We start from the raw sequence: 25,665 nt of genomic DNA, 5'->3' as shown, positions 1-25,665 counted from the left end.
CCTACTATATCCTCAATTAGTATGCCACAAGAAAAATGAAAGCCCTGATCTTACACAATCCCTCGGCACTGTGCCATCGGAGCGGAGGTTGGTGTAGCAGTGACATGTGGGGCTTTGACATCCCAAACATAGATCGGTCTGGTTGCTCCCAACGGGACGTGAACCAAAAAGCAGGGAACACCAAAATTTCCCTAAACTTTGCCTGATTTCAGCACCAGGGACCGACGGCTTTCGCCCGACATGTTATCATATATTAATATACCTAGCCCTGCGTACAGAGGCTATAAAGCAAATTACGCTCGGAACTGCTTGGTTTTGCACCCACTTGCCTCACCGCTTCATTTTTCACGTGTTCGGTTTCTTGGTTTGCACCAAAGTTTCATCCAATAAGTTCAAATGCGGCTCATGAGGTTTTCCAATGAGCGATGTGCCGTCAAAATTTCGGCCTCTGGACACGGAAATAAGAGTATCGTTAGGAAGACCTTAAAGTGCTTACCTAGGTAACCTTTTCTCACTCACCCCGCAGTCATTTCATCGCATTGGGGAAATGAAAGACAGAATAGGCAGTAATAGTATCAGATGGATCGTGGCGAAAATGAAAAGGGACAAGGTTAGAAAAGAAAATCGTCTGCAAATGGTTAGCATGTATATCTTTGCATGGGCCGCTAAAAATCTTAGAAAAGCAGAGTTGGTGATAAATGATCGGCGTTCTTTTTATATCCATGATGTTGGGCCCCTTTCATCTGAATTACCATACATTGTCGTTGAAGCACCCACGAATATCCAAAATTGAATGAAAGCAAGCCCAGGGATCTCTTTTTAGACATCACCATCCGATACCTAGAATCATAAATGTCATTTTAGGCAAGCTTCATGGGCAATTTCAAATTTCGATAGCCCTACACAGTTAAATGTGGATAAAGCCAAGATATCTACCAAAAAGAAATACGTCCCATCTATCAACACTGTTCCAGTGTCTGATAACTTTACCTGTAACCTGCCTATATGTATCTGGTAAAAGCTTATGTTATTCTGTAGCTATTAAACTACATATAAAGCAGCGATGCATCAACTTCAGCTACCTGGGCATCATGCACAAAAACATTATTCTTAACCCAAGTTCTTTATACCCCCTCGCATACCACATGATGCCTGTGATTATTCCAACAAGTTGGAGAGAGATCCTTCTCTACCTCGCCTTGGCCACGGGAGCCATCTTTGCATGCACTGCAGTCTACAACATCCTTTTCCACCCACTCCACACCTTCCCCGGGCCCAAGTCGCACGCGATATCTCGCATCCCTTATACGTACCACTGGATCCGTGGGGACCTGGTTCGACACGTGGCTGTACTGCACCGAGAATACGGTGACGTAGTCCGCCTCGCGCCAGGCGAGCTTTCCTTTGGGGACCCGCAGGCCTGGAACGACATCATGGGCGGCGGTAGTAAGGACCTGAAGAAGTGGGCCGGGATTTTCGGCGTGCCCAAATTCATGCCGACGCACGTCCAGAACACGACCGACAAGTCTCGACACCGCATGCTGCGCAAGGCCATGAGGCCTGGCTTCTCAGACGCCTCCCTCAGGGCGCAGGAGCACGTCGTGTCCAGCCACATTGACGAGTTTATCCAGAAGCTGCGGGAGAAGCGCGGCACCATTGTCAACATGGAGGTCTGGTACCGCTTCATCGTCTTTGATATCATTGGGGACTTGGTTTTCGGGGAGTCGTTTGGGTGCGCCAAGGGCTCCGAGTTTCACCCCTGGATCCGCGAAATCTGCGAGACCGCGGCCGTGATGTCCTATCTCATGGCTATCAACATGTATCCGATCTTGAGTGACGTCCTCAACTTCTTGATCGACAGCCTGGCAAAGAGCGGATTCGCGGCGCAGAAGAAAATCCTGGAGCCGATCTTGGAGCGGCGGATCAAGTACGGGATGGACAGGCTAGACTTGGTGGCACCGTTGATCGCTAAGATGGATGAATGGGTGAGTTTGCGTTTCGAAACCAGAAAGATAAGCTTGGAAGAATTTGCTCGAAGCACATGATGCTAAATATGCCAACAAAATGACTTTGACAGAAATGGACCATCGACGACTTGATACCGCATGCCATCGTCATGGTCTGAGCCGGGTCCGAAACAACAGCCGGGGTTCTCAGCGGAGTGACCTCGTTCCTCCTCGAGAACCCAGCAGCGATGGCCAAAGCCAAGGAGGAAGTTCGTTCGGCATTTTCTTCCGACGCTGAGATTAATTGGGAAAGGGTCGAGAGTCGCCTACCTTTCCTCCGTGCCTGCACCGACGAGGTGATGAGGCTATATCCTCAACCTGGCTGTGCGTCTCTCAGAATAACCGGCGACAACGACATCATCTGCGGCATTCCAATTCCTCCAAAGGTCAGATCGTACTTTTTGTCCTTTTTTTTTTTTTTTTTTTTTTTTTTTTTTTTTTTTTTTTTTTTTTTTTTTTGCTAGACCGCTTGTGGCTGGTGTTGACAACTAACTCTTTGCAAACATTTGCCTCCAGACCGTCGTGGGAATCTGGCCCTATGGCGTGTACCGAGATCCAAATTTGTGGCACAAAGCCGACGAGTTCCATCCCGAGAGGTGGCTTGGAGATCCCGAGTACGCCAATGATGCTCGTGAGGCGTTTAATCCTTTCCACATTGGGAGTCGAGATTGTATAGGCAGAGGGTGGGTAAAATGCTTCCAGTTTGCTAACTTTTTTTTACTTGACGCTGGCGTCTGGAAAATAGCAAAAGCGAACATGCAGAGTATTGCTGACAATTCATTGAAAAACCAAACCACACAGACTAGCAATCATGGAGCTTCGACTTGTCATGGCTCGGATGATTTACAACTTTGACATGCACATGATTGGCGCTGGCATGAAGGAAGACCCTAGAAATTGGGTGGACAAACAAAAGAATCTATTCCTTGTCTGGGCAAGGCTTCCACTTGAGGTTGTGCTAACTCCCACCACTAAGAATTAACATGGGGTGTCATATTAGGTGTTCTGCGACTAGGCTAGTCGATGTTTCTTGTGATTTTTTGCATAATGAAGAAACCCCGTGTGGCCGAGGAATACGCGGATATGTTGGCTGGTTTATTTACATTATACACGTTTTGGGGAACTATAGATTATTAGATCCTTGCTTTGCCCGCGATAAAGCTTGTCAAACTAGAAGGCCGAGCATCATGTTTGGTTGTCAAATCGAAATACAAACAAAGACGTTTTAATTTACGAGGTTCAAAAATCACACTACTTGTGTTTTCAACAGCAAATGCAGTCAAAGCTTGCTGTTAACACGGTGGAGTTTGTATGGGATGGATGTGATCGAGGATCCACGTGACCCGTTAAAACCCAATGCTTGGCAGGGGTAGGGTCGCCTCAAGAAATGATTTTGAAGCTCATTTCAGCGTGTCACATTCAGCTTCCGTTCACTTTAACCAACGTGTGCTGGGAACATGCGAGATTCCGCAGACGGAGCTCGCATGTTTACTCGCCTCATTCACATGTTTCATTTTCAGAACCAGTATTTCTCAATTTTAATATTTGCACACGGGTCAATTCCAAGCAATCCAATAACTCCTTTTTTTCTTCATTTTTTTTTCTTCTTTTTCTTAATCATTCCACAATGAACCGTCGTCATGCAGCGACTCCCTCCATCGCCAAGCTCTGATCACGATCAACAGCGGGGTACAGAGAATGACACGCGTGCCGCTCCGCCCACTTCTCCGAGCCCAATCACTTCCCAGCCATCGGCCCTGCGCATCCGCAAGGAGAAGCGCTTTCAGGTGTCTCGCGCGTGTGCACGCTGCAAACGACTGCAGAAGGGATGCAGTCAGAGCAGACCGTGCCAACGCTGCCTCGCCGTCGGCTTGGGCGATTACTGTAACGACCAGTCGTCATCACTATCACCATCCACCGCTTCCATCGCCGATGATGGCGGTCGTTCCGGGCGAAGTCATTCGGCCGAGATACCCCCAGCCTTTGGACGGCGGACTGATTTGCTGATGGACCAACTCATGCCCCACTGTCTTTTACGCTTCCTCTCACGCATGCAGCCAACCGTCCCGGTACTGACGGCAGATTATATTGACAAGTTGCAAAAGACCGCTTCTCAGCCTGCAGAGACTGTACCCTCTGTCGAAGCTTACGGGATGCTCCATGCCGTCTGTGGCATGGTTCTACTCCAGGTCGACCGCAACGGCGCCCTCCCCTTTGAGCTGCCCGATGAGGTCACCACTACGATGCATGGCAGTGAGCTTTTCAGGGAGGCTCTCCGGGCGTATCACCACGTGTCGCGCGCCCAAGCCACTCCGACTCTCGAGCGCGTTCTGCTGACATTTTTCATCTATGCATGCCACTCTGCCATGTCCCATCACAGCCGGGCCTTTACGTTCCTGAGAGAAGCCACGACTGCTTACCTGCTACTCAGCAGCAGCAGCAGCAACAATCACAACACAAACAGCGGTGGCTCCGACAGAGGTGTATCTCCAATGTACAAAACTGCCTCGGCGGGCGTGCAGGACAGACTCTTCTGGTTGCTGCTCATCTCGGAGCGCTCCCACGCCATCCGCTACCGGCGGCCCATCACGCTGTACATCACCCCCTCGTCCCCGCGGCTGCAGAACCAGCAGCGGCAGCTCCAACAACTCGCCGCCCCAGGTCGCACATCTATCGAGCCCTTTGACAGGCTAACCGGCTTCTGGAGCCTTGCTGCACTGTTTGCGCCATTCAACACGACCTTTGTTGGCCTGCTCCTCGACGAGGAGGGCCGAACCAGCGAGCAGCAGCCCGCCTCCACGCAGTCAGCCACAGCGCTTCTTCTGAGCAGCATAGACAGGCAGCTGAGCAAAGCCGTACCTGACGACGTTGAAGACCTCGAAGAGACCCAGAAGTCGAACCTGGTTGTCACGCAGCTCTGGCTGCGAATTATCGTGTGGCAGCTGCGCCTCCGACTGGGCCTCCTCACTAACCTCACCGTAGACGACGACCAAATTAAAATGGACGAAAAACAAGATACCAAGCTCAAGAACCAGAACGAGCACCGGGATCTTCAACAACAACGACAAGACGAGGAAGCCCGCCCAACCCCCTGGTACCCCAGCACCACGACATACCGATACCCGCTCGACGCGGTACGACAGGCGCGGCCCACACTAGATGAGCTCGCCACCGACGCACTGGCCGTGCACGGCGTCGGCATGACGGAGAAGCTGTACGATATTGCCTGCTCCATGGTGGACGTGCTGGCGCTGCCGCTCGTGGGCGGCGATAGTGGCGATAGTCTGCACGTCTACGAGGAGGATCTCCGTTTTGTTTGGGGTCTCGTCTCGGATCTGCCTGGCGGGGCTGAGGTCTATGATGGGCTACTTAGGACGCATTTGGAGACGGCTTTGCCGCACTTTCGGGTTCAGGAATGAGAGGGGAAGAGAGGACAAGAGCAATGCCTGGTGAGATGGACAGTAATAGCAACTCGTTTCGGGGTTTTCTTTGTCGTCTCTTTCTTTTACATGAATAATGTTGTATGAATACTGCATGGCATGGCATGGCAAGGAGTATCTGATTGGCACTTCTCTTGGGAAGCTTCTTTGTCTGCATTTTAATGCTTCTTTTTTCCTCGGGTATGTGCAGCTAATAAAAACACCAGGTTGAGATTTTAGTCTCGAGGATACCAAGATTAAATATTATGGGATTAAATAACATCGAGACATTTTCTACGTCACCAGACATGCGTCTCGCCTAATCGCCTCCAAGAACCCTTCGGTGACCATACCAATCATCAGCGAATCCCCTCATGTCCTCCTCAACACCCACCTTCATATTACGAACTATGCCCTACGACGCTCCCTGTCCCCTCTCCTCTTCGTGCAGATTGCACTTGGTAGCTGCGACGTATTTGTTCTCACAAGCTCGTAACCGACACTAAACACGGCCGAGCTGGTTGAACTCATTGCGCTTGCATCGAAAGGCCCGCCGCCAATCTCGCAGTATACTCTCAAGTCGCTTCCGAAAAGTCTATACTGAAGGGCGACGACAAAGTAGACTTTGCAGTCGTCGATCGCTGTGCATACATCCTGGCATTCCGTCTGAGCCTTTGAGTATTCGCCGTCTGTGCCCGCATCTGAGCTGGCCATGAAGTAGAACTTTGCCAAACCTCGAGATCGGCATCTCAAATTTGTCAGAGCGCCGGATTCATCCGGGCTGAGTTCCGGGAACAGGCTCGTGTCACCCGAATCGAGGGTGTACCTTCTTTACAACTATATCGTCGTAAACATTCACCGGGCTGCCGTGGGTGTAGGTTCGTCTGGCATAGACCTTTGTGACATGAGCCACGGCTGTCTCTGTGACGGTGACATCTGTTCCCGGGAGGATCTCGAAATTCTCGCAGGCTGCAGCTATAGATTCGGCCGGGCAACGCCCCAACCAGCCAGGATACTGCCCAATCAAAAAGTGTGCTTAGGATCCATTTTCGCTTGCAAATATAACGCCTTTTCCTTGACCAATCCGTTATCAGAGACGATCAGGCAAGCAGTGACCGGGTGTGGATTAAAGATGCAAGGCATGAAACCCGCCATTACGAAAGGTTGATACTGAATGCCAGCCTCCCAATGTTAAAGGGCTGCCTATTATTACGGATATAATAAACTAAATATGAGTCATCTATCACATACGACCATACCCACTGGAATATACGGGATCCCGTCCGCTCTCCCCTAGTCAAACCAGTGAGGGCCGAACTAGTACTCAGGTGGGTGACCACTGGGGAATCCTCGGTGTTGTATGTTTTTGGATTTTTGCTTGTAAAAGTTACAGTGGAAGCCAGTAGAGCTTATTGTTATTGTACATATGAGGCAAAATGAGGGGTACCTTTGGTTTTATTGATGTTAAACCGGACGCCGTATATCCGGTTTGGCCCATGGAGATATTCAGGTATTGACCCACAACTTATATCGACTTTTGTACATCCAAAAAGTCGTCATTCCCAAAGATCCGGTCGCCTTCTTTGCCGTACTGTCGCGGCAACAACATAGGTGGCGCTTGTCTCCGTCGGACCGTGGTCGCGTCTTTTACCGTGGAGATATCAGTGGTGGTTGGAACTGGGCGTGAGCTGGCTACAGTGACTGTAATTGTGCGCTGGGGAACGCCGAGGAAGGAGCTTCAGAATGGGATTGCCGCCTCGATGTTTTCGTCAAAGGAGAAGTTGTAGAACAGATCTTCAGAATCGCAGCTATCTGCAAGGCCATACTGAGGAGCCGCTTTCAAAGCTCCCAGGATGGTCACAAGGTGATGATATTTTTGCCGACACATGACGGGCTGTACAATTTGGGTTCGAGTCCAAGGTGATCAGCTGCGTAGAGGCGTGGAACCATGCATGCTGTATATATGGATACCCCTTACACAAGCATATACTTTCTTGGTTAAAAAAGAGTTCATTTCTGCAGTCAAAGGAGGTGGAATGGGTGTACTTAGTGGATGTCTATGTTGCCACAGCTCGTGAGAATTGAGATTTTGGCGGGCTAATACCACATGTGAAAGAAGCGCTGGCGCTGTCGGAAATATCTGCCTGTCTCGCCAAGTTTACAGGTTAGTTACTTGGGCAAAATATCTACATGGCTACTTCAACTCTGTAGTGGCGTAAATAGAGCAGATTCTTTGGCGATATACATGCACACAGCAAAAGTCACATCCACCTTCGCGATCATATGCAGCCGCCACACTTTTTAAGGGATGATGTCATTTTCATTTTTGTGGCTATCGGAGCGTCGTCCAGCTTCCCAGGGCTTTTGTTCTCGCGCAGTTAGAGCCTCATGTCCAGTTGGGATGTCCTGACTTTGATGTGCTTTCATAATATTGCATTCGAGATTTGCTGCTAACATTTGTTCCTACATCTTTTCTTCTTCAGTAAGAGCTTGGGAGACTCCATTACTGTATAAATCGATTTGCTAGTGGAGACAAAGAACCCAAGATGCGACGGATGGCGTTCGAGGACAAGGTCCATTCCAACTGGAAACCTTCAGAGCCTTCGCGGCCCTGTACCCCGCATACGGCCCCCTAACCCCACTGAAAGTAGGGAGGGCTGGGTGATTTATTGCCACCAAAATACAACTGACCGGTAACCAATTAATGCATGCCTGAACATGGATTACTGCAAGGGACGACGTGTGGATGATCCGTGTGTGTGATGGGCTTCCATCCCTTTTCGAAATTGTGTAATAACTTGTCGAACTTCTGCCACAAGACAGAAAACAAATCACATCAGATTCTATATTATGATTCGAATGACACATCCTTTCCATACATGATCAGCATCGTTCTGACTGGAACCAGCTTCCAACAATACAAAGAACCACGACGATCTTGCCCTTACAGCAACGAAATAGACAGCAACAAGATGAATAACCAACGCCCTATTCAGACCTTAAAACGGCCAAGGGGCGACAAACTCTGTGGCACACAAGAACAATAAACTCGCCCACCAGGCAATTAGCGCCCAGTCTTTGTTTTGAAATGACAGAAGCAGCAATGCCTCGTCCTCGATCCCACAAGCGCTCTCGTGCACGGTAAAAAGAACACTACAATCGCACACCGATTCTGTCATAAACGCCAGAATAAAAATTATTTTGCACTTTCGCCATGCCATCCTACAAGTACGAGCACCTCGAGGCGGGCGACCGGTCGCCTCTCTCTTGCGCCGTGCCAGAATTCGTGCCCACGACAGAAGAAGACTCCGCCTCGCGTAGGGGCTCGCATCTTCCTTGGACGAGTTCTTCCAACCGGGCGGGAGCGACGGTCTTGGTTTGGCTCTTAAGGATCATGCGGCTAGTTTGGATGGTCATCGTTGCCGCTGCGTCCTTGGTTGTACTTGCAGATATAGGCCGGAGTTTGCACGGAGTCGCTATCGGTAGTGACCACTCCGGGAACGTCCCGGCCTGTGAGTGAAAAACCCAACACCAGATTTTGTGATTCCCTCGGTATGAACCTCGGGATCTTTTTCCAACGAATGAGACTGACGCAGAACCATTGATTTAGTCCCGAGCGCGATCAAGTACTTTGACTACGTTCCAGACTTTACCGTTGATGCTGCCGAAGCATCAGATGCTGAGGTTGACGGCCTTCGAGAGCGATGGAGCGAACTGATTCCAAGTAAGTAGAAAGTCCGAGCTCACTTCAATATCGAAAATACATCCCCTCAGTCATGAAGTAAAGCCTCGTTTTTCACTGACCTTTTCTACGCAGAGGGCAGAGGATGGACACATGTAACCCACGGCCTAGACCAACTAAGTCCACCCTCGAGCGACGCAGAAGGCCATGAGGTTCACGCGATTGCCGTGTTCCACGAAATTCATTGCCTAGTAGGTCTCCTCCGCAACTCTGATAGAAGCTCTTCCTTCTCTTCTTCCCCTTTGTTATCACGCAAAGCCCCGCTGACAGAAAGCTCCCTGAGAAAACAGTACACCATCATGGCCGACTACAACAACGCGGTCCGCAACAAGACCACCATGCCGGCCCACGTCCGTCACTGCTTCGAGTACCTACGCCTGACCATCATGTGCCACGCCGACACGACGCTCGAGGGCAGGCCTGACGTCATCCCCGACACCATGTTCCAACCGGGCGTGATGGGGTCGCGTCACGTTTGCAAGGACTACGACGCTGTCAAGGCCTGGGCTGCAGATCACCGCACCAATGAACAGACGGGTATCCTGAACGTTCAACACCACGGATGATTGATAGATTTCGGGGATTGTCGAGGATGTAAAGAAATACTCATATTATCGTAAGTAGAGGGGTCCAGCAAGTATCGGATGCTACGCATGTTGAGATGATCAGTTTGTTTCTTGCTTGAGATGGTATCCTTGCTGGAAAAATTAAATCGCCGCGTTTAGATACACAGCAGCTCGCAGTGCTAAAAGTTAACATATACTCTCCCTTCCCACCCTCTAAGTGTTGGTATCACCGTGACCCGTCCGTCCTCAGGTTCCCCCACAATAGTATCAACCAGTAATTGTACCTCGGCCAGTCCACAGCCCATCGCTGCGGCAACATCGACGCATTTTTGTTCTTCACCTGAGAAATTTAGTACGACAAGGCACTTTTTGGCTTTCCAGTCATGTCTCCTGGCGTAGGTCCCTTGACCCTCCTGCTTGATATACGCAAAGATGTACTCATTGTCCGGATCCAGCAGTCTGAAGGTACCATGTACCATCAGCTCCCGATGTCTCTTCCTCAGCACCAATACAAGTCGGTAGAACTCCAAAACGCTCTCCTTTCTGCCAGTCTGCGCGGCCACGCTAACCTCAGCACCACCGCCACGACATTCTGCGTCTTGGACAACTCGCATCCACGGCTTGCAGTCATCTCTAGACTGCCCAAATCCAGCATTGGGTGCACCACCATCCCATCGCATTGGTAGTCGACTGTGGTCTCTCGCAAGAATCCTCAGGCCATGCATCGTCTTGTTTATCCTGTTCATATCACCACTTCCAGCCGCCTCCTTATAAAAGCCCTGGCTCTCAACATCCTTGTACTCCTCAATGCCCCAATTCTCGGGCATGTTGGTCATCCCAATCTCCTGCCCTTGGTACAAGAACAAGGTTCCCGTCAGCGTAGCCTGCCACAGTGCAATACATCTCGCGCTGGCCCGCCAAGCCTCGGGCGAGCGGTCGTCTCCAAACCTGGACACGGCCCGGCCGTTGTCGTGGTTCTCGACAAAGGCCGTAGTCCAGCCGTCTGTGCCCTCGATAAAGGTCTGCCAGGTTTCTGTGATGCGCTTGAGGCGTGACAATGGGAACGGAGTGTGTATATACTTAGCACCAAAGCCGTCTCCGGTTCCTAACCTGATAGCGGAGAACTCAAAAATCATGTCCAGCTCCCTACGCGACGCGGACACGTATTCAAGGACCTGCGAGGGGCCTTTGGTCATGTTACTCAGCTCCCCGACGCTAACGGCACTGGGATATCGGTGGAGTGTTTCGGCTGCCATCTCTCGGATGTACTCATGGATTAAAGGGCCGTTGCACCACATGTCCGGAGCCGGCTGCGTATAGCTGCTGGGATCCGTCACTGGGACATCGACGTACTCCCTCTTGGAATATTTGTTGACTGTGTCTATGCGAAAGCCATCAACCCCACGGTCGAGCCAGAAGTTCATGGTCTCTCTGTAGACAGCTCGTCGGCAATCTTTATTGTCCCAGTTCAGATCAGGCTGCTCGGGAGCATACAGGTGAAGGTAATACTCTTGCGTCTGTTCGTCCCATGTCCAAGTTGGGCCGGCAAAGTAGCCCCGCCAGTTAGTCGGAGGGAGCCTTTCACCGGTGATGGGATCATATCGTGCCGGCTTCCATATGTACCAGTGACGCTTTGGGCTCGCCCTGCTGCTCCGGCTCTCCTTGAACCATGAATGCTCGACGCTCGTGTGATTGACCACCAAGTCCAGAATTAGCTTCATCCCCCGGGCATGACAGCCCGCAAGCAGTGCGTCAACGTCAGCAACGGTTCCATAAGGCGCGTATATGCTCTGATAGTCCGAGACGTCGTATCCCATGTCGGCTTGAGGGCTATCGAAGACGGGAGATAGCCAGATGCAGTCCACGCCAAGTTCAGCGAGGTAATCGAGCTTCGTGATCAAGCCCGGAATATCACCCCACCCATCCCGATCGCTGTCGACAAAGCTGGCTGGGTAGACTTGGTAAAAGACGGCATCTTTCCACCACGGTGACTTGCCATACAGCCGATGTGAGGGGTCGGTTTCTAGGTCTAATGCAACGCTACCCATATTGAGAACGAAAGGAGTAGTCGATCGAGTGCTATACTAGCAATGTTGAAGTGTTGGGAAGCAAGTAGAACTAGAGGGCAGCGGATGATGAAAAAGTCCAAGATGTCACTTAATACGAGTCTGGATGACACTCTTCGCTCTTTCTTCATTGATCTAACCTGGCGAGAAGTTGTAATGAAAACAGTATTGACTCAGGGTCGGCCGCCTTGAGACGTAAAGTTTCGCCATGATAAGCATCTCCGCCGAAGCTCCGACAGCAAACCTGGATATGAATGGAGGAATGGAGATAAATAGTGGGCAAGCAATACGAAGAGAAGCCGTAAACTGCAGATGAAAAAGCCGAAGTAAAGGTTCAGGTACCAACCTAACCTAACCTAACCTAGTAACGAATGAAAAAGCAAGGAAGGTACGTCTTTTGTCCACCTATCAATTGCCTGCATCTCCATTACCTCATCCACCGGGACCCAAACCCAACTTGTGTTGTACGACCCCTCAAAGCTCCTTCTCGAGGCAACTCCGACACCAACTCCGCTCGCCCTGTCCACAGCTTTACCAAATAATTCTCCTCCCCATCTCTCCATGTAACAGCCCCCACCAGACTGCCGAATTTTCATGGAGAAACATCGCCTACGTAGTATTTTCTCTGCAGCTATTGCCAAAAATGAATTTCCCCAAGCTGATGCTGACACCATGCCTCGATCGACAAACCCCGGATCGTCTGGGGTATACCCTTGTCAGCACACTACCCAAGATATGGCTAACTTAGTTTGACATGCTAAGTAACAAAACTCGGGGAGCACTTATATACCACGGGATGCCTCGCCTTTTGTCATTTGCTAGTTAGATCCAGGCTTATTCCACATTCCGTCTTGCGGCTGCCAAGTCTTACTACAAGTCAGGCATTCGTCCCCTAGAGGCCATCTTGTACTTACCTTGGTTACCTTGGAGGGCGACTGATATTCAATAAGACTTAACACCAGTACAACCATTTGTACAACCACCCCAATACCACTACCAGTCCAACCAGGACAAACACATTCGCGACAATGGCCTCCAAACAAGAAACTACGGCTAGTGGAGACACAGAAAAGGGACCGCTGCCGATAGCAACCCCTCACAATGTCGACCTCAACACCTCCCCCTCCTCCCTGGCTCTCGACGCCAAACATGCCGCATCCTCGGAACAGGAAATGACCCTCTTGGTCGCAATCAAGACCTACCCAAAAGCAATCGGCTGGTCCATCCTTCTATCCTCAACCCTGATTATGGAGGGCTACGACCTCGCCCTGCTGTCCTCCCTGTACAACTCTCCCGTCTTCAACCAAAAGTACGGCGATTTTAACCCAACCACCGGCAAATGGGTCATCAGCGCCGCCTGGCAGTCCGGCCTGTCCAACGGCGCCCGAGCAGGCGAGATCCTGGGCTTGATCCTCGCCGGCTGGGCCTCGGACCGCTGGGGCTACAGGGTGACGACTATGGCGGGCCTCGTGCTCATGATAGCCTTCATCTTTGTCCTCTTCTTCGCCCCCAACGTTGAGGTCCTCGTCCTCGGCGAGGTCCTCTGCGGTATACCATGGGGCGCCTTCCAGTCCGTCACCCCCGCCTACGCTTCCGAGGTGGCCCCCGTCGCGCTGCGCCCTTACCTGACCACCTTCATCAACATGTGCTGGGTGATCGGGCAGTTCTTCGCCCAGGCCGTCAACTACAACAGCATCCGCCGAGCCGACGAGTGGGCCTACAGGATCCCCTTTGGCGTGCAGTGGGTCTGGCCGGTGCCCATCCTGATCGGCGTCTGGTTCGCTCCGGAGAGCCCGTGGTGGTTCGTGCGGCACGGCGACCGCGCCGCCGCGAAGCGATCCCTACTCCGCCTCACGAGCCCGAACCAGCCGGGATTCGACGCCGACGAAACCATCGCCATGATCGAGCACACCAACGAGCTGGAGCGGCGCCTCAAGGAAGGAGTGCGGTTCCGCGACTGCTTCAGGGGCGTCGACCTGCGCCGCACAGAGGTCGTCGTCGGCATCTGGCTGGTGCAGACGCTCGGCGGCCAGAACCTGATGGGCTACTTCTCCTACTTCCTGACCCAGGCCGGCATGGACGCCAGCAACTCGCTCGCGCTGTCCATGGGCCAGTACGCGCTGGGCATGGTCGGCACGGCGGGGAGCTGGCTGCTCATGGCACGCGTCGGCCGCCGCACCATCCACTTTGCCGGCCTGACCACGCAGCTGTTGATCCTCCTCGTGGTCGGCGGGCTCGCCTTTGCCGGCACAAACGCCGGGGTCTGGGCCATCGGCGCCATGCTCATCGTCTTCACCTTCATCTACGACTTTACCGTCGGTCCCGTCACCTACTCTCTCGTCTCGGAGCTGTCGAGCACGCGACTCAAGGCAAAGACCATCGTCCTCGCCCGCGCCGCCTACAACGCCAGCAACATCTTTGTCAACGTCATGACGAATTACCAGCTGAGCAGCGCCAGCACCGGCTGGAACTGGGGCGCAAAGACGGCCTTCTTCTGGGCCGGCACCGCCGCCCTGAGCGCCATTTGGGTCTTCTTCCGTGTACCGGAACCCAAGGGTCGCACTTATGCTGAGCTTGATGTCTTATTTGAGCAGGGCGTCTCTGCGAGGAAGTTTGCTGACACAAAAATTGATCCGTATGAACATGGTTTTAGTGGTGCTGCAAAAGAAGAGCAAGTATGAAGGTCTTTTAATGAAGCTAGGGAATGTGGTGACTTTTGTGTGTGTGTGTGAACAGTTGCTAGATACTCCACATTCCTCAATAATGCATCATATATGAGCGTTTAGTGAGCTTCAAAACTTGGTGCATGTGGCCGTAGGCTTGAAAACAAAAACAATTGGCAATCTGGAGATACTAAAGCAACACACACAATCGTTCCAAAGGAGTTAATCGCTAATTTTCTTTTATTCATCATACCAAACATAATGCCTATCGTAATCTAAGAAATCAAAATTTAATAAGAACCCAAAAAACGCCTTAAAAGTGCATTCCGCTGCCTTTGACGCCATTGACACCATTGAGACCATTCTTGTGATCCGCCAGTACGTCGGCCGTGACCTTTTCTAAGCATCCCGAAGCGGCAGCAACAAGACCGAGGAACGGTTTGCTCGGATCCAACACCCTGCTGAGATACTCGGGATGGTACTGAACACCGACAAAGTAAGGATGACCCTTGAGCTCCACAATTTCCATCCTCTCGCCCTTGTCGTCCTTGCCCAAGAATTGGAGGCCAGCCTCCTTCTGAAGCTGGTCAATGTACTGAGGGTTGACCTCATACCGATGCCTGTGGCGTTCCCTGGCGACGGGACCGTTGCCATACAGGGCGCGGATTTTGCTGCCTTCGCTACCAGGCTGGAAGTGGGTGTCGTGCAGACCAAGACGCATAGTACCTCCCATGGTGGTCTTGTCAATCTCCGGCATGAAGATGATCACCTTGTGCTCCGCCAGTCCATTAAACTCCTCTGACGTCGCGCCCTCAAGCTTGCAGATGTTGCGGGCAACCTCCACGACAGCAAGCTGCATGCCAAGACAGACTCCGAGGTAAGGTTTGCTCTGCTCGCGAGCCCACTTTGCTGCCGCAATCATACCCTCAGTGCCTCGGTTTCCAAAGCCACCGGGAACAAGAATTCCATCGGCCGACTTGACCTTCTCCCAAGCCGCGTCAAATTCTTCCTTGGCAGTTTTAGGCTCAAGATGCTCAGAGTCGACCCATTGCAAGTCGAGCTTGCGTCTGCATTTCATGGACGAGTGCTCCAATGCCTTGATGACAGAAAGGTAAGAGTCGTGCAGTTCTGTGTACTTGCCTACCAAGGCAATGGTGACCTTGCCCTCGCTGTCCATGGCGCCGACTGTATCCTTCCACACTTTCCACATCTCCGATCCCTGCTGCACGCGAGCCGAGTCCCGCGGGATGCTATCGAGGCCGAGCGAAGCCTGGAGTTGGGTGACCAAACCTTGCTGGTGGAGCAGCATAGGGACTTGGTAGATGGACGGCATGTCGTAAACGACAAGAACCTGCTCAGGCTCAAGTTGGCACATCTGGGCGATCTTGTTCACGGTGCTTTGTTCCAAGCCTTTGTTACAGCGGGAACACAGCAAGTCAGGGATAAGGCCTGCACTTCGGACCGTCTTAACCGAGTGCTGTGTGGGCTTTGTCTTTTGCTCTCCATGAATCGCGGGGACAAAAGAGACGTGAATGCTGAAGAAGCCGCTGCGGCCGTACTTGTGTCGCAGCTGAGTAAGCGCCTCGACGAAGGGCATAGACTCGATGTCACCAACGGTACCTCCGAGCTCGATGATGCAAACGTCCGGCTCCTGTCCGGAGTTGTCAACCGGAATGCGGGCGACGCGCTCGATGCGCTCTTGTATGGCATCCGTGATGTGTGGTACTATCTGGACGGTCTTGCCGAGGAAATCGCCTCTGCGCTCCTTGTCGATGACCTCCTTGTAAATCTGACCAGTTGTGATGTTGTGGCCGCGTGTAAATGTCACGTTGAGATACCTCTCGTAGTTGCCCATGTCGAGATCGACCTCGCCGCCGTCGGACAGGACGAAGCATTCTCCATGCCTGTGTTGTTTCACTCTATCAGCACGCGGAAGCGAGCATGGAGAAGGTGGGTCTGAAGCGAGTTGATGCTCACTCCAATGGGTTCATGGTTCCCGCATCAACATTGAGATAGGGATCAATTTTAATGGCCTAGTGGGTTGTTAATGACTACGTCAGCTTCACCAGTTACTAGTAAGTCAAACTACAGAGGGGCAAGAAATCCTTACTGTGACCTTGAGGCCGACAGACTTCAAAAGCAGGCCAGTGGACGAGGCTTTGCATTTTTGTTAGTTGCCAATCGACGTAGAGCAACACCGTCAAAATACTAGGCAAGGCAGTCTAGACATACCAATAATGCCCTTGCCCACTCCGCTAATGACACCTGCATCGATATTAGTAAATTTTTATACATCAATCGGTCTATATGTCGGGCTATGGCAAATAATTACCTCCATTGACCACGATATACTTCATCGTGCTTAGAGGTATTCTGTCGCCTTGATCTTTGTGGGGAGGGTCAAAGACTGGATATACGGGTAACGATTGATATAGCAATGAGCAACAGAGATAAGGATTCAAAAGGGTATCAAAAAATAACCAAGTATAATATGCCACAAGAATAATCCCCAAAACTTGTGCGCACTTGAAATGTGGAATTCTCGTCCGGCCTTTTAAAGGTATGGAGGAGAAAAAAAAAAGTAGTAGAAAAAAAGGGGAAAAAAAGTTGTCGTCATGAGGGGTAGACCAATAAATTTTTGCCGTCGCGTCTGCAGAACGCGTCTAGTCTCCCCGCCATTAATGGCCTTGACTCATTGCCCCACCTGCGGACAAGGGCACCTTGTGTTCGTAGATACTGTGCCGATGGGGCATGCATGCAGGCATTGCAGAGGATTGTTTGCTGTGTAACGCTGTTTGTTTATTTTAGATCTGCTCTGTAGACTTTCTTACTCGCATACCCTGCCTGCTCTCCGAAAATGCAGCTATTTCTCATACATTTTCGAGGAATTCGGACAATAATAGACCAAGTCACACCGTATCGCTCTGCAAGGTTCATGTACCTCCCCTGCTTGGCGCTTGACTAGGACCCTTAGTGTCAATGGAGTTTATGCTTATTCCTGCTAGGCAACCACAACTCATTTGGCATATGATAAGGTACGTACCCATAACATAAAGCAGCTAATCGCCCTTAGAACCCTGTGTACGTAGCACGCCGCATGTAGTCATATTTTCATTTTGACGACATGCAGCCAGCTCACGGATGCTGTCTGGTCCTTGGTAAATCCTTGTGAACTGCCAAGAGTCCACCACATCGTCTTGTTATATGTCTTCCGATGGTCCTTAACAGTCAAATATCGCAGCAATCTTGACAAGAAATTGTTTCCCCGTTTATTTGAGGCATACAGGTAAGCAACGACAAAAGTCAAAGCATCCATCTCTTCTGGGGACGCTTTAGTACCCATGTATACATGGCAACATGCTCATGCTCCTCGTCCTGAATCTGATTTTTGCGTGTCATATGTAGCGTCATAGGATGCCTTTTTTTCTGTCTTAAAACGCCGCAAGAGTTGTGATAATGCCCGTTTTTCAAAACAGCTTCTAGAGCCTAAGCAGGCCCGGGTACAAAGAGTTTCGATCTTGAATTTTCTTTCTTCCTTTTCAGCTCGCCGTTGGTAGCTATCGTGAGTGTCCCCTCTATGATGTCTCATTCGGCATTACTGAATTGAAATTCTAGTGTCAGCTCTGCTCTTCAGTCAAATCTGCCTAACGTCAAAGCTGGAGAGACTCTGCAAGTCTACTTACGTGAGTACAAATGCGATGCAAAGAAGAATTAACTTCTGAGAGTATTCTTTAAAGTCCGACTGCTCTGTTGTGGACTAAGATCTCGATTTTGTGATCACACCCAGTTGTAATAGTGGCTGTTTCTGTACCTCGAGCGGCGAGGCAAGCCCCGGCTGGAGCCCTCGCCTGCATTGTCAAGCTCCTCGTCGCTGATGGCGTTTGTTCCCGTCCAGTCGAACACGCGTGGCGGTGGAGCAACCACTGGTTCCTTGCCCTTGCCTTTTCCCTTCCCCGTGCTTGCGCTCCGGCTACTTGGAACAGAGGCTGCGGGGAGGCGAGGAATGTTGTGCATCTGCATCAGTTTGCTCCAGTCAAAGGAATCCGGTCGGTAGGCGTTGTTGGTAGGCTCTGGCTGGGCGACACTGTTGATCGGGGCCTCTTGTTGGGCCGAGGTGGGCCTTTCCTTGCCGCTCATGTCCTGCATTTCGATGTTGCTCGGGTCTTGGATGTTGGCCCTTCGTGGGTGGCTGCACATGCTGCAAAAATCCCAAATGATGCGTAGGATCATGAGAATTATCATGGCGATGGCGCCACCTGTAACTCCATCCATGGTAGTTGTCACCTTTGTTTTTTTTCGTTATGGTGCTGCTGGTTTCTTGGTGCTGCTTTTGGTGGTGAAATTCGAGATTTTGGTCGTGAGTGGTAGGCGAAATTTGAACGCCTGGTCAGAGACACTCTCTTGTGTTGCGTCAATGACAGACTCATTGAAATTTGGGAACAAGCCTTTGGTCCAATTCTGTCAGTTGCCGGTCAGATGTCCCTGAGTATTGTGTAGGTACGGACCCAAACGAGTTGAAAATCCCCAACCCTGGCACGTCCAGGCCAACTGGCATATCAACGTTCTACGACAAGAACCCATTACAAGTGGTAATCACTACTACATTCGACCTTGTAGCTCTAATCTTTGGGAAACCTGGCAATACTATGAGCCACGACGGTGCTTCGTTTGCTTGGAGAATGCCTGAGCCACGACCCATGTGCCTATGAGTACAACCTACAAAGACTGAGCCACCCAGCTTGCCGAAGGCTTCTGGGCTTTAACTAGCCATTTCGCAAGTGAATTAATTCATCAACACCTGTTAGCTTTCTTGCTTGGCCATTGTAATTTCTGTGTGTGATACTGGCAATGTGTTCATTTCTCATCAGATTCTACATCAGGTTTCTCTCACAACGGGGTCTGAAATCAAAGGCCGTTGCTAGCATTTTAGTAGTCACAGAGCTACGGGCCTGAATAGAGCCTTCTTTTGGATGATGCCACAGCAAAAACAAGAACAGCATTGATCGTGTGGGTGATTTCATTACCTTTCTCGCATCTTTGATTTTCTTGCAACGTCTGGGCTAACATATTCTTCATTATCGAACGCTCTAGCTTTGTACACTCCGGAGGACTGAGAAATGCGGTTTTATGCGACTCCAAGACTTGACGTGAACCAGGTTGGGGAGACTGGCTCATGGACACAGACTTAACTAGATTATGCGCTCAGTCTTTCGGTGCCAAAACACGTGAAAACAACTGAAAACATTACAAACGGCGCCAGGCTCTCTCAGGCTTTACTTACAGCTCCTGTTAGGCAAGAGATACTACCAGGTGTTCATGATGTTACTGTTCGGTTCATCGTTCAGACAACATCACCAATGTAGTCGCTGGCTAGCTGAGACAGATCACGTTGTGCCGACATTTCGGATACATCGGCCGCCCTATATGAACCATAGACTCTAGCTAAAACGTCGCCGAGCTTTCAAACAGACCACAGACCCCTCATCACGGTACCTCCAATCGGTACGGCATATTCTCCAAAACCAGACGCTGGCTTCCTCGTAAACACTAGTGCAAAGGCTGGTAAAACGCCCTACTCGTCGTCTCAAGAGATTCAAACCTGAGCATCACAACCAAAGAGATGATGTTCCTCAGCACACGACAGTTCTCAAGAGGTTGTCCTAGTCGGGGAAAGATACAGCAGCGAATGTCAAGACAAAAGGCTTCGGTTTGTACTTCTGTGGAAAGTTTGCCATTCTGGACGGACCTGTTTTGACATTTTGTTTTGTATAGTATTACACAACATTGGATTTTGTAGTTACGGGTGACGACAGCCATAAGCACATGGAACCAGTGCCACAGAGCTGTTTTTTGCAATTCGATAGTCAGCAATCAGCATATCAGAGCTTGAAATTGCGGCAGCGGTCCTCGCAAGCTTCAATAGTGAAAAAAGAGTTGATCAACAAAAACTCAAAAACAAAAGAGAAAAAAAAAACGATCTTCGATACTGTGATGTTTATAGCTCAAGCTTTCCGTGTCTCTTTGGCTATGTATCGGTCATATCATCATATCTCAGACACTCTATTCTCGTGTTCTATTTTTATTCGACTGGCATTTTCGCAGCCTTCCGTCACACCCATGGGATTGGATCCCGGTCAGTTAAGGTGGTGTCAAGTGTTAAACACTGAGAAAGCCCGTGATAAAGTGCAGATCTTCAGGATATTTGGATTGGCTCGGCACGACGGATCCTGTTGATGATTGAGAGCGTCGTATGTTAGCCACTACACCATATCCGATGTGAACTTGTCAATGCTGAATAGCATTCTGTTTGTACTATAGAGTGAGTGGATTTGGGGGAGGCTTCTGAAGTCTTGCCTGAAGAGATTGTTTAGAGCAGGTTATTATATCAATATGCTAGCAAATGCTTGTCAACACTATCTGGACATGGGGAACATCGTTAGCAAGGTCTTGAGCATGCTCTAGGCGATGCTTCTACATCTGCTCTGTTAACATCTCTGGCTTTGCTGTCTCGAGTGTTCACAAGCTCATGCGATTATTGGGACATACCACGACAGCAAAAACGCTAAGCTTTATACTCTGTAATCATTGCTTTTCTTATTCATACTGCTTGACTCTATTTTTTGGTAATCCTACCTCTCTATCCATGAATTATCGCTCGCTGGTAATGCGTTATATGAGACTTTTCCCCCACGCTCGTCGCTGATGTTCCTCTACAAAAATAACAAACAACCCTCAAGCCAAGAGCAGCAACTCCCCTCACGACTTAATCTGGCTCCTCACTGCGTCTTTCCCATTATCCACAACCTTCGTATCAACGTGCTCCGCCACATCCTCGTCCCCATCGCTCTGACCATCTCCATCTTCCTCCCGGTTGTCATCCTCACTAAACGTCCCACCGCCCTCCATATCATCTGTATCATCCTCTTCTTCGACGGCAACGTCGCTGGAAACAGCCGCTCTCTGAATGTTCTGGTACATCTCCTCCTCGTCTTCATCCTCGGCCGGACTGACGGGCGGCTTACGCCGCTTCTCAAAGTCCTGCTTGTGCGCCTCGGCCAGGTGCCGCGAGAGCGCTCCGACGATGGTGTCGGCCCTCGTGAGTCTCCTCCTGAGTGTCGCGCCAGCAGGGACTTCGCCTGCTGTTGATTCTCCGGCCCTTCCTTCCTCGGCCGCCGACGCTCTGGAGCCAGCTCCGGCAACCGAGTTCAGACGAGCAGCTGCCGGGGACCGTTCGACGTCGACGCCTGAGCTCCGGCCCTTGCCCGGTGTGGTTGGTTCGCCCAGTAATCCTTCGTCGGCGCCACTGCCGCTGCTGCTCTCCTCGCCCTCGAGCTTGTATGGAAGCGGCACATCGCGGCTGGCCTTGTACTGCGCTACATTGCCGCAGTGCTCGTTCTCGACTCTGAAAATAGTCCACATCCCACGGCGAGTGACCTCGCCGAAAGCAACCAGGAAAGAGACTATAGTGTTGTGCTGTGTGTCGTGCGTAAATATAGCGTAGAATATCCAGGCGAATCGGAGGATGGGATCTACGACCATGGCGGTATAATAGGGCCATTTCTTCTTTAGCCCGAGGATGTCGCGAAGAAGAAAGTTGTTGTTATTGACCGGCTGTAGGAGGGAAAAGTCCATGAAGATGTCCCAGAACGCTGTTGTTCACAAGGAGTCAGAAAAGTAGACGGCGACAAAAGGTTTTGCAGTTGAGCTTGCGATCGGGCAACTTACAGCAATATATGGCATTGATGCTGGAAAAGGTGATGAAAAGCGCCAGGTTCGTATGGGTGTTCTCCAGACGGTAAAGGCTGAGACAGACGGCAGCCATGATGCTCATAGTATACTTGCCACAGTTGACGAGATGGGGGAAAGCGTTGCGCGTGTCATAATAACGCCGGATGCACTGAAGAAAACGCCAAATAGGTGGCAGCGCCGAGAAGAAGCCTAATAGTCGAGAATGGCTCGAGTTACATTGCGTGGGTTCGTTCCAGCGGTTGTGATATAGGCAAAAGAAGAGCTCAATGTTCTGCGTAGTTTGCGAAGAGAAATCAGCACACCTTTGTTATCAAACGCTCAAGGTGTTTTGGAAAGGCAGCTTGATACTTACACACATGGCGTATGTCAGGGAGCAGTAAATGTCGCCGAGGAAGAAATCACGAAATTCGACAGGGTAGAGACCGGCAAGAAGGAGACGCCACTAGAAAAGAGCAAGTTGTTAGTTGACAAAGCCTCACCGGCCGGCACATGCAAAGACTGCTCTGGAACCATGACTTACGTGAGAGTACAAGAACCATCGTCGACTTCGCCAATAAAACACAGGCGCAGGGAAGAATAGGATCACGAAAGTCAACCCAATCAAGATGACGGGGAAGTAGAGGTACATTTCCTCATCTCCGAATCGGGAGAAGTTGGCCCAGATAAAGACTCCAAAAACCAGTAGGAAGAAAGCCGGAAACTGAGACAACTGCCTCCAGTCGAGTTGCGTCCTAGGATCAAACTCGAATATGAACTGGTAGTTGATCTTGCTCTTCGTCCACAGCCGACAATCCAAGCAGAATAGCACGAAGAGATAGAGCATGAGGAAGTAACCACCATAGATTTGCATGAGGTATGATGTGTGCTCTCTCAACGTATCATCTTCAGCGAACAGGAGCTCGGCCCCATATATTCCGCCCTGGATGGCAAACACGAGTCCCACGCCGATGAGCAGGCCACTGCGAAAGGCACTCGCAGACTCATCTGCCGGCCTACGGTTGAGGTTACGCAGCTTGCCTGCGGCAATCTTGTGATTGCCACGCTCAAAGTAGCGCGCGTACAAGTCCTCAACGGCGGCGATATGCGTGTCCAGCAGCGTAGACTTGACGAAGTAGGCTTCATTGACGCGCTCGTGCATGTAACGGTACGGTGGTTTGGCGTTGACAGCTTTGTCATACTTTTTGTTGAGCTTACGGAAAGCGGTTCGGTTGAGCAGAGCGAATGACTTGAGCAACTCGAGGCCGCGATAGAACTCCTGCAGGGCCAGCTTTAGTTTGTGTTTGGCGGTTCTGTATGGAACATCCTCGGCCACAGGGCGGCGAGTGTAGTCCCTATTTGAGGGATCCTGCAAGCCTTTCATGCGTGGCGTTTGTGCCATCTTCTGCAGTGCTTTGGAGTTGGGTCCTGGGCGAGGGTGGCTTATCTCGAAGAGTTTAGCCTTTGCTGGTTGTAACTGGCGCATCAAGCCTTGATTAAGCCACGAGTTGTCCGAGCTGTTATTACCCCCCTTGTTGTGTTTCCCTCGTCTGTTAGTAGGAGAGTCTCCATTGTCTTGGGATGCAGCATGGCGACGTTTCCTCATCTGTTCTATCTCTGCCAGACGTTGACTCCTCATCACATGCAACTGTTCCCGGAGAGCCACTAGACGTTTTTCTGCCTCGGCCTCCTTTTCCCGGTAAAAGTTGTCAACCTTTGCTAGCTGGTCGTCCAACCAAAAGAAGAAGTTGTTTTCAAGCTCGATGGCTTCCTGTTCGACCGCCGTGTTAGGCGAGATTGACTTTTTGCGTGTCAAGCTGCCACGCGGCGTTGGGAATGACGTCGTGTGCTGCAGGCGTTGTCTCGACGGAGTCTCTGCAGAGAGATCCTCGCCAGCATTTCTCCCAAAAGTACTGGCTAGACGACTGGCGGGCCGTTGACGAGGAGACTTTTGCGAGTCTTCAGCCGAACCGCGACGAGGCCCTTCCACAGGAAACTGCATCGAATGACTTCTGTGAAATGGGTTTGACAACAGCGGTGCAAGCTTGTTAGAATCCTCAGTCCTTGAGGGTATTTTCATTGCAGGCGCCGGGAGCTCAAAGTTGTGCTGATAAGATGTTGACTTGGTAAGGGGATTGTCCGGATGAGGAGCGGCCGGAGGAGTAGGCACGAAGCTGCCGTAATGCGTGTCGCTTCCCCACGAATCCTTGAGCAGCTGTGTCTCACCTAGGCGACCATCATCTCTCCCCTTCCGGGCCGCGATGTCCATAGCCGGGGAGATCGCTAGGGCATTCTTGGTGCTGGACGGCCCAGGCGCCGGTGTCGATTGCGAACGAGTAGCAGACAAGGCATTTCCATTGTTGCCATCTTCACCCCGAGTCGGCCCCCCTCTGGCCGCCAAGGAGCGAACATGATGACCTTGCTTGCGTCTGGGTGAGAAGCTGGGAGTTGGGTGGGGAGGCAGGTCATCTGGTGATCGTCGAGCAAGGTTGGGGGTCAGTGAACCTTTACCCTTGGCTCGATTGATTGCACGAGCGACGGCCTTTATGTGCTTCTTGCCCTCCTTGTAGTTGAGGTACGCCTGCTGCCATTCTGTGCTAGTGGATTAGCATAAGAATTGTAGTTGAAATAAAATAATCCCTAAAAACATCAGATGAAAATTGCCTGTGGTTTTTAAGAGACCAAAAAAAACATACCGGGCACTAAATCCCTTTGAAGCTCTTTCGCGAACTTCATGACGTCACGTGGTCCCCTAGCTAAATGCTTGCTTCTTAGGTCTAGGTAGAGATTTTGATCTCATACCCAACTTGCCTCTCCCGAGAAAGTCTAATAGAAAGCTGCTGTGGCGCTGGCCATTGACCTTCTTCTGCAAGCCGCCCCCGGCTTGAGGATCCGGGATGATTTTACAGAGGCTGTGCGGATTGATTAGCCAGCGCCGTTTGCGCCTTTGCGGTTCAAATCGCCGCGGTCGGGACTTGTGAGAGGGCCGTAAAATAAACGAATGGGGATTGCCCTCATGCAAACAACAACAACTTTGTGGGATGGGAATGTTGGGAACAGGAGAAAGGGCGCGTGCGCAAAATGCGATGACAGTCTAAGAACTAGATTCGTACCCCCTTGCTTTGTTGTTATGTTTTCTCGGCTCTTCCCTCCCAAAGCCAAGCTGAAATGCCAGACCCAAGGTAGCCTAGCCTCTCGCTTGCCTCCGCTCTGTTTGCCGGCTCCCCTGAGTGCTGATAATTTGCGAGTGGATGCCAGACTCGGCTCCACCTCGAAAATCTGAGCTCCAGCTGGGAACAACCAATCACTCGCTTCGTGGGCTGCACGATTTGATGGATGGAATATATGTTTTTTTTTCTCGCCGGCGTTCCCCGGTTCCAATCGATGAACGACAGGCATTCCCTGTTGCGCATCCTGCCCAGTTTCTTGTGTTTTTATATAGTACAAGAAAACAAGGGAGAATAACTTTGGGTCACTT

At 50.9% G+C, this 25,665-nt stretch overlaps 10 protein-coding genes across 10 annotated transcripts; 5 read left to right on the top strand and 5 right to left on the bottom strand.

Moving 5' to 3' along the window:
* Positions 1–1,148: 1,148 nt before the first annotated feature.
* Positions 1,149–2,125, top strand: PgNI_01987 (uncharacterized protein; the record flags this gene model as incomplete). Its single annotated transcript, XM_031122058.1, has 2 exons — positions 1,149–1,985; positions 2,078–2,125. The coding sequence occupies 2 exons, from the start codon at positions 1,149–1,151 to the stop codon at positions 2,123–2,125; spliced, it is 885 nt and encodes a 294-aa protein (XP_030986050.1).
* Positions 2,126–2,194: 69 nt separating this feature from the next.
* Positions 2,195–2,988, top strand: PgNI_01986 (uncharacterized protein; the record flags this gene model as incomplete). Its single annotated transcript, XM_031122057.1, has 3 exons — positions 2,195–2,392; positions 2,523–2,689; positions 2,808–2,988. 3 exons carry the CDS (start codon positions 2,195–2,197, stop codon positions 2,986–2,988), a joined length of 546 nt encoding a protein of 181 aa, XP_030986051.1.
* A 658-nt stretch (positions 2,989–3,646) lies between these two features.
* Positions 3,647–5,425, top strand: PgNI_01985 (uncharacterized protein; the record flags this gene model as incomplete). Its single annotated transcript, XM_031122056.1, has 1 exon — positions 3,647–5,425. One exon carries the CDS (start codon positions 3,647–3,649, stop codon positions 5,423–5,425), a length of 1,779 nt encoding a protein of 592 aa, XP_030986048.1.
* Positions 5,426–5,840: 415 nt separating this feature from the next.
* On the bottom strand, positions 5,841–6,139 carry PgNI_01984 (uncharacterized protein; the record flags this gene model as incomplete). The annotated part of the gene is made up of 2 exons (XM_031122055.1): positions 5,841–5,882; positions 5,912–6,139. 2 exons carry the CDS (start codon positions 6,137–6,139, stop codon positions 5,841–5,843), a joined length of 270 nt encoding a protein of 89 aa, XP_030986049.1.
* Positions 6,140–8,639: 2,500 nt separating this feature from the next.
* Positions 8,640–12,056, top strand: PgNI_01982 (uncharacterized protein; the record flags this gene model as incomplete). Its single annotated transcript, XM_031122053.1, has 4 exons — positions 8,640–8,937; positions 9,036–9,149; positions 9,243–9,358; positions 9,458–12,056. 4 exons carry the CDS (start codon positions 8,640–8,642, stop codon positions 9,731–9,733), a joined length of 804 nt encoding a protein of 267 aa, XP_030986047.1. The 3' UTR covers positions 9,734–12,056.
* PgNI_01983 (uncharacterized protein) lies at positions 9,913–11,781 on the bottom strand (the record flags this gene model as incomplete). The annotated part of the gene is made up of 1 exon (XM_031122054.1): positions 9,913–11,781. The coding sequence occupies one exon, from the start codon at positions 11,779–11,781 to the stop codon at positions 9,913–9,915; it is 1,869 nt and encodes a 622-aa protein (XP_030986046.1).
* Positions 12,057–12,827: 771 nt separating the features above from the next.
* On the top strand, positions 12,828–14,480 carry PgNI_01981 (uncharacterized protein; the record flags this gene model as incomplete). Its single annotated transcript, XM_031122052.1, has 1 exon — positions 12,828–14,480. The coding sequence occupies one exon, from the start codon at positions 12,828–12,830 to the stop codon at positions 14,478–14,480; it is 1,653 nt and encodes a 550-aa protein (XP_030986044.1).
* Positions 14,481–14,686: 206 nt separating this feature from the next.
* PgNI_01980 (uncharacterized protein) lies at positions 14,687–17,043 on the bottom strand. Its single transcript, XM_031122051.1, has 5 exons — positions 16,795–17,043; positions 16,695–16,727; positions 16,573–16,619; positions 16,440–16,495; positions 14,687–16,366 (listed from the first exon to the last, which is right to left on the bottom strand). Exons 1-5 carry the CDS (start codon positions 16,817–16,819, stop codon positions 14,776–14,778), a joined length of 1,752 nt encoding a protein of 583 aa, XP_030986045.1. The 5' UTR covers positions 16,820–17,043; the 3' UTR covers positions 14,687–14,775.
* A 1,196-nt stretch (positions 17,044–18,239) lies between these two features.
* PgNI_01979 (uncharacterized protein) lies at positions 18,240–18,734 on the bottom strand (the record flags this gene model as incomplete). The annotated part of the gene is made up of 1 exon (XM_031122050.1): positions 18,240–18,734. One exon carries the CDS (start codon positions 18,732–18,734, stop codon positions 18,240–18,242), a length of 495 nt encoding a protein of 164 aa, XP_030988108.1.
* Positions 18,735–21,039: 2,305 nt separating this feature from the next.
* On the bottom strand, positions 21,040–25,665 carry PgNI_01978 (uncharacterized protein). The gene is made up of 5 exons (XM_031122049.1): positions 24,884–25,665; positions 22,732–24,779; positions 22,564–22,653; positions 22,188–22,482; positions 21,040–22,111 (listed from the first exon to the last, which is right to left on the bottom strand). The coding sequence occupies exons 1-5, from the start codon at positions 24,921–24,923 to the stop codon at positions 21,219–21,221; spliced, it is 3,366 nt and encodes a 1,121-aa protein (XP_030988107.1). The 5' UTR covers positions 24,924–25,665; the 3' UTR covers positions 21,040–21,218.

This window comes from Pyricularia grisea (assembly GCF_004355905.1).
Source record: "Pyricularia grisea strain NI907 chromosome Unknown Pyricularia_grisea_NI907_Scaffold_1, whole genome shotgun sequence".
NCBI classification, from domain to species: domain Eukaryota; kingdom Fungi; phylum Ascomycota; class Sordariomycetes; order Magnaporthales; family Pyriculariaceae; genus Pyricularia; species Pyricularia grisea.
The sequence above is the reverse complement of the archived record's forward strand: the minus strand, read 5'-3'. Positions and strand labels throughout refer to the sequence as shown.